At 55.8% G+C, this 8261-nt stretch overlaps 1 protein-coding gene across 1 annotated transcript in view; it reads right to left on the reverse strand.

Annotated features, from left to right (window-relative positions):
- The window catches only part of NR2E3 (nuclear receptor subfamily 2 group E member 3), a 7816-nt gene extending 1488 nt beyond the window's left edge, over nt 1–6328 (reverse strand). The window contains exons 1-8 of the mRNA XM_025040367.1: nt 6292–6328; nt 4153–4296; nt 3524–3650; nt 3261–3364; nt 2932–3180; nt 2623–2798; nt 1518–1764; nt 1175–1280 (exon numbers count right to left, since the gene is read on the reverse strand). Of these exons, the coding sequence (XP_024896135.1) occupies nt 1175–1280; nt 1518–1764; nt 2623–2798; nt 2932–3180; nt 3261–3364; nt 3524–3650; nt 4153–4296; nt 6292–6328 (1190 nt within the window). The remainder of the gene's footprint in view (nt 1–1174; nt 1281–1517; nt 1765–2622; nt 2799–2931; nt 3181–3260; nt 3365–3523; nt 3651–4152; nt 4297–6291) is intronic.
- Between the last annotated feature and the right edge of the window lie 1933 nt (nt 6329–8261).

Below are 8261 nucleotides of genomic sequence, written 5' to 3' on the forward strand. Positions count from 1 at the left end.
ACCTCTCTTGTGACCATTTCTTAGATTAGAGGTGATTCGAGGATGTCCATGTTAGCTTCAGAGAGAACTGCTGGGAGCCCCCAGATAATATGGTCTAAAATAGCCACTAGATGCCTGGCGGGCAAGTGGTCCAACCTTGCAGAGGCTCCACTGTGTCTGCTAGTGCTGGGCTAGCCGGGCAGGGACACAGCACTGGCTCCCGCCTGCACCCTCCCTACAGACACATTCTCAGCCTACCGCCCCCAAACCTAGCTGGGGCCGGGCTCTTGTCCTTGCACATGGCTTATCTAAGTACATCCTAAGGAGATGTCCCTCTGTACCTCCATCAATCTTCTCATGTTCCCTCAAAACTATCTTTGCCTCCTGACTTTCGTGTTTATTTCAGGGCTACCTCTTCTCCCAAATAGCTCCTCTTTCCTTATATCCACCCAAGTGCCAAATCTGACCCATTCTGGCTCCTGCAGGCTCTCGCATCTGTCATCTCCTTTCCACTCCCAAGGAGCAGACTCCCCTGGGTGACGGCAGCATCCTCCGCACTCGCTGCCACGCCAGTCCACATGAAGTCCAGCTCAGTGCACTACACCCTCCCACTTGAAACCTGCAGTGGCTCCCCTCTACCTGCCAAATCAGATATGGCCTTGGCCGACATTCAAAGTCCTGAGCAGGCTGGTCCTCCAGTGCCATTCTGGCTTACTCTCCCACCTTCTCATGGGCAGCAATCCGTTGTACCTTCCAAACGGGGCTCCTGTCCTAAGAACACATCCGACTTTGCTCTCTCTCTGTCTCTCCCTTTGCAAATGATGGTTTCTCTTCTTTTAGACCCTACCTTTCCTCCCAAGTCCAGCCCTGCCTCCACAAAGTCCTTGTCAGTTCTGCTGTACACCCCCACTCCCAATGGGTCTCTGTCTCCTTCAGATCCATGCAACCTCCCGATACCTGACCAGGGCGGTTCTCTGATCACTGTGCCGAGCATCCCTGGAAGGCAGCACCTTTGTATTATGCATTTTGGTCCCCACTCCCTGGGCCTGGCATAGAGTAGATGTTGGATATGTGCTGATTCAGCTGAGACACTGTTTCTGTCTAGTAAGTGCAGCCTTGAGGTAGAGCTAGAGAGGTGGGCAGGGGATGAAGAGGTGAAAGGATAAATGGATAAGGAGGCACATGCTCAGGTCACCTCACAGGCTGGCTGGGGTGGTGGGCCTTGCTGTGCTGGCTCAGCATCACTTGGGACTGGTCCTGCAAGGCCTCCACGTGCTCTGGATCCTTCAGGCCCCGCGTTTCTGGAGAAGAGCAGCAGTAAGGAGTGAGCTCATCTCCCAGCCTGCCCTGCCCCCTTCACAATCAGCCAGGGCCCTATGCCTCTCCCCTCCTGCCTCCCAAGGGAAGACGTCTGCACACATCTGGGCCTATGTGGGGTGATGGAGGGAAAGTGAAAGGCAGAAGGAAGTCACCGGAATTCTCATTCTTCATCCCCAAACACTTCTCTGGATGGAAGGCTTGGACAAAGATTCAGCTACCTGGTTTGAAGAGGACCAGAGCCTTCATGCAAGCAAATTCCGTGGGGTCCACCGCCAAAGCCCGAAACCGTAAGATAGTTTCCTGCAGGATACGCATCTCTGCACTGGCCAGTGCCAGCCGGCCCTGGGAGCTGCCGGCAGCCGAGGCCTCAGGTGGGGCCAGTAGCGGACAGCTGTCCAGTGGCAGGGACCACTGTATGGCTCCAAGGAGGAAGAGTTCACTCCATGCCTCTTCCAGCAGGATCACCTGTGCTCAGAGAGGGAGTAAGTGTGATGGCTAATACACAGCATCCCTGGCTCAGCCTGCAACCTCTGGCACTTTGTTGGGTTCCCTAGGAAAGGAAAGGCCGGTCCTGGGTGCCCAGAACATTCTCTTGACCTCTGCCTGGCATCAGCCAGGGGCCCAGAGCTCTGGCCTAGCAGCCTAGGCTCTAAGACACTCTGTGTATTCCATCCAGAGATGTACCTGGAACACTTATGAAAGCCTAGAGCTGTGAGAAGTTGGGCAGCCTCACGACACTCCCCTATGAGCCCCCTAAGTTGAGTGTACTAGGGAGGCACCACCTGACTTCCGAGCTGCTGCATCCAAACCACTGGCACAGGGCTCAAACCCTTAGTGTGTCTCTTTTCTGGTTTATGATGACAGGTCAGTCTGCTTGCCCCCCAGAAGCCCACAGGCTGAGCTGAAATTCAAGCCCTGAAGTCAGAGGCCTGTGTGCCCCCAGGCAGCCCAGAGCCACCTACTCATGCTGTTCAGGGTGTACAGGCACCCTGTCACATACAATGTCTGTAGGACCTAAGTTTTTTTCTAGGAAGAAAGAAGACCCAGGAGCCACAGGGACTGCCTTCAAACCCCTGGTCTCTGTGTGTCCCTGGCCATCACTGTCCCTTAGGTATGTACCCCAACCATCATCATTGCCCAGACAGGTGAGCAGCCCCAACAGTCACATTCCTGAGACATGTAGCCTTAACCATTGCTAACTCAGAAGCATGTGTGACCCAACCATCACCATCCCTAAGCTGCATGTACCTCCAATCATCACCTGCACAGGAATGTATATGCCCTCAGCCCGGCTGACTTGTGGGGGTCGCCTGACTTGTGTACCTGGTCCCGGAAGGGCAGGTTGGAGAACACGGGTAGGTTCTTGGCCCACTTGACAGCCATGAAGAGCAAACGAGCCGATGTCTCATGGATACTGTCCAGGCCACAGGGGGAGGAGGAGGAGTACGGGGATGAGGGGAACTCGGGGTCGTTGCTGGTGACATCGATGTTCTCATCAGCTGTTGGAGGAGGAGGCTCTGCATCAGCCCCTGCTCTTCGGCAGGCAGCAGGGGGTGCAGGCCTGGGTGTAGGATAAGGGCTGGGTGCTGGGGCCCCGCCATGACCCAGGAACTTGGCCATCCTCCCACTTACCATCTTCTGGCTCCAGCTTAGCACAGGTTTCAGCGGTTATAAGGCTGGCCATGAAGTGGTGGTGCCCTGGAGGTGTGAGGGCCCCAGGCCCCAGGGCTCTGGCTGCAGAAACAGGCACTGGGCCCCGTGGGCTGGGCCCCGCTGTGGCCGGGGGAACCACCAGCGGCTCCAGCTGAGGCTCCCTATCTGACTCCATGCTGTCCAGGCGGACCTGGGCTGTACTTCGCGGCTGGCGCTCATTCTGCACCGCTGGGGAGGCAGGAAGGGTCAGGACACCCCACGGGTCACGTGCCCTCATTTCTTGTCTCCGCATTGAATCCCCGACTCACCGTCCTGGTTCATACCCGCCTGCAAGCACTTCTTCAGTCGGCAGGCCTGGCACTGGTTCCGGTGGGCCTTGTCCACAGGGCACATCCCTGCCCCCACTTGGCACCTGCAGGTGGAGGGAAGCCTCAGGTATCAGTGTCCTGCCTAGGCCCTGAACCATGGGCTTTGGACACGTTCGCCGTAACTGTGTCTTCTCTGAACATCCACCATCCCTCTGCAGGAGGCTGGCAGGGCTCTCCCACGCGGGGGGCCTGCCCTCCCTCACCTGTAAATGAGCCTCCGTCTCACGCTTCTCTTGAAGAAGCCGCTGCAGCCGTTGCAGGCGTAGATGCCATAGTGCTTCCCACTGCTGCTGTCTCCACACACGCGGCACTGGAGCGAGGGGCCCACGCCTGAGGGGCAGGGGCGGGGCTGGGTGGGGGCAGGATCGCTCGCCCTCCCACCTCCTCAGGGACCACCCTCTACCCCTCATTCCCTTTCCCATCTGGAAAAGTGTCTCCTTTAGCATCCGGCCCTCAGCCCTCCCACCCTCTCGCCTTCCTCAATGGCCAATTTTCAACAAGAGTGTACTTTCCGCCTGCACGCACGTCCCACCTCCCACTCCTTCTCTCTGCAGGTGGCATCAGGCTCCATCATCCCACAAAAACATTCTCCACAACACCACTGGGACCTCTGCTGACAAACCCCAAGGGCGCTTCTCCCTTCTTTTCTTCCTATCGGCTAGGCTGTCCTGTCCTGGCTCTGCTGACCCCCACGTATCTAGGATTCTGGATTTGCCAGCAGGTCCCTCACACTTGCCCACCCCTTAGGTCGGGGCCTGAGTCGCTCTGGCTCCTTTCATGATGCACGCTTCGCTCCTCAAAGGTCGAGACCCTACCTCCAGGAAAGTCATACCTGTCTTCTCCTCCCCCAGACCCCATCTGCCTGGAGACTCCTTCCTGGAGGTGGCCACAGATGTCGGCACAGCTGCAGCCATGTCGGAGCTTGTGGGCACTGTTGGCCGAGTCCCGGGAGGTTCCCAGGGCAGCCTCCACCTTCCTGCCTGATGGAGGCCTCCCGGACGCTGAGCCAGGCAGCCTCTGCCTTCCTCTCTCCACCTCCGTCCCTCTGTTTGTGCCCCTGTCTCCCTTCTACACCTACGTGTCCCTTTCCCTGGCCCTGGTGATCCCCTTCTGTATTTGTCTCTCCCCCCGTCTGTCGCCTTGCCCTCCTGCCTCCTGTCCTCTCGGTCTGAACTTAGGAGCTGCCCCAACTTCCCCTCGCTGCAGCAGTGGCTCTGGCTCTGGGAGATTTCTCCCAGGGTAGCTTATGATCCTCTTAATCTTTACTGTCTCCACAGGGGATCAACTGGCCACACCTGCAGCACTACCAAGGTGCCCCCGAAGCCGGTCAGTCCCGCTGGCCCCACTCACGCCCCCTTGCTGCCTGGGTCCCTTCTAAACAGTGTTTTCAAGCTGTCTGCCATCCAATGCCAAATCTCGAAGAGGGGTGTGGACTCCACTTCCTCCAGGACTTGACTTTTTTTGAGCTGATCGGTATGCTTCTGGGGACAGTGTGTGTGGCCGAGGCGTGTGTGCCTGTGTTTGGCTCTGCGCATGCAGTGCTTGCTGTGGGTCCTGAGTAGGCCCAGCTCCCCAGTCCCTCCACAAGGAACTCTTTGTGGGTTCTGGTCCCCCTGGAAGGCTCCTCCCAGATGCCCACGCAGAAGCATCTCCCCTCACACATGGAAATGGGCACAGTGTAGGGTCTGAGGCTAGCCTGGAGGCCGTTGGATGAAGAGAGTCTCCTTCAGGCCTGCGAGGCAGCAGAAGAGGAGCTGGCAGGTGTTTTTCTTACCCATCTAGAGAACTAGGCCTGTAGGACAAGAGCAGTTGAGGACGTAGCCCTTGACTCTCAGGCGGCCTCTCCTTCTTTCCCTGACTTGGCTTCACGGTCTTAGTAGGCAGGCTGGTCCCTCAGCCATCCCCAGACCCGATCTTCCTAGCTGGAGCCCGGTGATTATTCTGAGAAGAGGCTGAAAGAGGAGTCTGCCTTAGACCAAGCACCAGACCCCAGAGTGGACACAGCAGAGACAGACCCAGGTGAAAATCCCTGCTCCCTCATAGGTCAGCCATGCAGCCCTGAGCAGTGATTTAACCTGTCTGCGTTCTAGTTTCTCTGTCTATGAAAAGGGGTGACAAAAGTACCTGTCTCGTAGTGTACTTAGGGACACTAAGATCATTCTCGAAGTGTTTCAGTGCCTGGTTCTTAGTAAGAACGTCTATGAAAAGGGGTGACAAAAGTACCTGTCTCGAAGTGTTTCAGTGCCTGGTTCTTAGTAAGAATGTAATAAGGGATGGATGCTGTTGTTAGTTTACTTCTCAGCATTACTGAGAGGATCACAGAGCAATCCTCAGTAAATAGCCCTTCCTTTCCCTGTTCTTCTGTCCTTACCCCAAATGTCACCCATGACTAGGACGAAGCAGAAAGCCTCATGCTGGTCTGGAGGGGACCACACATCCTCAGCAGACCTGAGCTCACCTCTGGGGTGAGCCTGGGGCAGGGCTTGGCCCAGCCTCAGAGCCTGAAGGGGAGGGGGGGCCGTGTGAAGCTTCCAGGAGGATCATGGAGTTAAGGGGACAGCGGGGGTGGGGCAGGGCCCTGTGTAAGTGGGGTTAACCCTCATTGTGACAGAGAAGCACTATTGGGGATTTGGAAAGTCAGCTCAAGGGACTTTTCAGGATAATCTGCTCTCTGGGGCTTCAGAAGATCGAGGCCACTAGGCTGAGGCCTCTTTCCTGACCTCCTCTGCCTCTGTCCTCACACTTTCACCCCGCCTCCTGTCAGGCAGCCCCTCAGGACCCTCCACTGCAAGGTCTCTAGCTTCGCCTCTTCTCCAAGGCCAAAGGCATCTCCCTTGAACTTGATTGACCGGTCCCTCTTTCCCAAAGCTCTGCTCCCCCAGTTCTTCTAGAACACGGGTCTTCTCTGTCTTCCTCCCTGCTTGGAACTTGTCAGCACCTCAGTGTGCCCCGGAGGGTGGCCTCGGCAGACCTTTCACTCCTCCCTGGTCAATCTCGCACACGATCATGGCTTCCAAGACAACTTCACACCACACTCCTGCCGGGAGCTCCGCCCTGAGCTTCCAGCCCCGGATCCACCGGGAGTTCTGGTGTGGAGACTAACTCCACAGGCCCAGATCAGTTTGTCTGCACAGAGGTGGGCCCAGATGCACAGGACTGAGGGACTGGAGCACGCATGTGTCGCATGTGTCGGGAAGAAAGCTCCTAAGGCTGAGCTGAGGGCCTCTAATCCTGGAGATCTGGGCTGAAGAAGGGCTGCCGGCTAAGGAACTGAGAGGCAGAAACAAGACAGCACCGGCCATGGGAGCGAGGGAAGGGGAGATTCAAGGATGGAGGCATCAACCAGGTCAAGTGTCCTGTAAGGTCATTTGTGTTACTAATAAAAAGAACGGGAAAGCCCGTGAGAAGAGCGCTTACGCAAATACTTGCAAATGGTATCCAGACCTCACAATAAGCCTCTAAAGAATTTATCCTTATCAGCCTCAATTCACAGGTGAGGAAATTGAGTCTTAGAGAGGTTAAACAATTCATTTTATGCAATACAGCTGCTGAGAGGTGGAGGTGATTGGGGGTGGAGATACGGGGTTGAAACTTGTGTCTGATCCCGAAGCTCCTGCTTTCCACCGAGGTGCTGTCCAAGGACACCCTGAGCAGAGGTAACTGGTGCCTGTGGTGAGTTGCTCTGAAGGAGGGGCAGAGCCTGTGGCCCTGGGTAGGAGGAGGAGATGGAAGCAGAGCACGCGCTGAGAAGGGAACGAGACAGGGCTAAGATGTATAGGAAGAGAGGCATGAAGGAAAGACAGTTTTTTTTTTCTGTCAAGGGAGATAATTCAATAAAAATATTTAAGAAGAGGAATTAAAAGGAAAACAGGAGACAGAAGAAAAAGAATGCGAGAGAATAAAGATAAAGATGGAGGTGGGGTATAAATAAGCTACCTGTTACCTGAACAAGCCCAAGGGGATGGCAACGTAAACAAATATAGAAACACCACCGCTGGCAATGGCTGCAACAGCACTGCAGTACAAGTAGAGAGCCAGCTTTGGCCTGGAGAGAGGCCACCTGGAAAGCATCAGAGAACCCAGGGCTAAAGGGGCAGGCTTAGGGAAGCCCCTCTCCTTTTAGGTGCTCGTTCTGTATCTTCCTGGCTGTGTGAGCTTGGGCAAGTTATTCTACCTCTCTGTGTTTCAGTTTCATCTCCTCTAAAATGGGTCCACTAGTGCCCCTTTGGGGTTTGTGCTGGGATTAAAGGAGCGAGCAGGGGGAGAAGGCGGGTGGAAGGAGGCCAGAGGGCGGAGGTTGGAGGTGACTGCTGTGGGGAAGGAATTCAAGCAGGGTCTTCCAGGCAAGCTCTGAGGCCCAGCCGAGGTTACAGATGGTGAATTTACAGGTGGGCAGTGTGGGCATGTATAGTGTTTTCCCTGAAGCCCTCAGCAGGGAGGCAAATACTGGAGAAGGCAGACACCAGGACTGACTGCTCCCTGGCTTGGTTCCTCCCAGCGAGTACACGACTACACGGGAAGGACCACAGGAAGGAGCACAAGGCATCAGGGAGGGGTCCTCCAGGAAAAGTGGAGGAGAGGCTTGTTGCCCTGGAAAAGTGCCCCTCCTGCTCTATTTGCCTAGTCCCCTCCCATCCTTCCAGGCTTGTTGAGGGCTCACCTCCTCCTGGCCACCTGCCCTGACTCCTCAGTCCACCTGCTCTCCCTCTAGAGGCGCCTCCAGGGGCAGAGCTTGTCCTAGATGCTGAACCTCACTCCAGGTCAACTTTCTCTCCTCAGTCCAGATGGAAGATTCCAGGGACCAGGATCAGAGTTTCTGGTGGGTTGGGCATGAGGATCACAAGGCACTTAATGGACAAGTCCATTTTTAACTTGTCTGTATTTTCTTGACATTCTACAGTGGGTATGTATTACTTAGAATGGCAAAAAAAGGAATCCATG

This window comes from Pteropus alecto, unplaced genomic scaffold (genome assembly GCF_000325575.1).
Source record: "Pteropus alecto unplaced genomic scaffold, ASM32557v1 scaffold38, whole genome shotgun sequence".
In the NCBI taxonomy this organism is placed as follows: domain Eukaryota; kingdom Metazoa; phylum Chordata; class Mammalia; order Chiroptera; family Pteropodidae; genus Pteropus; species Pteropus alecto.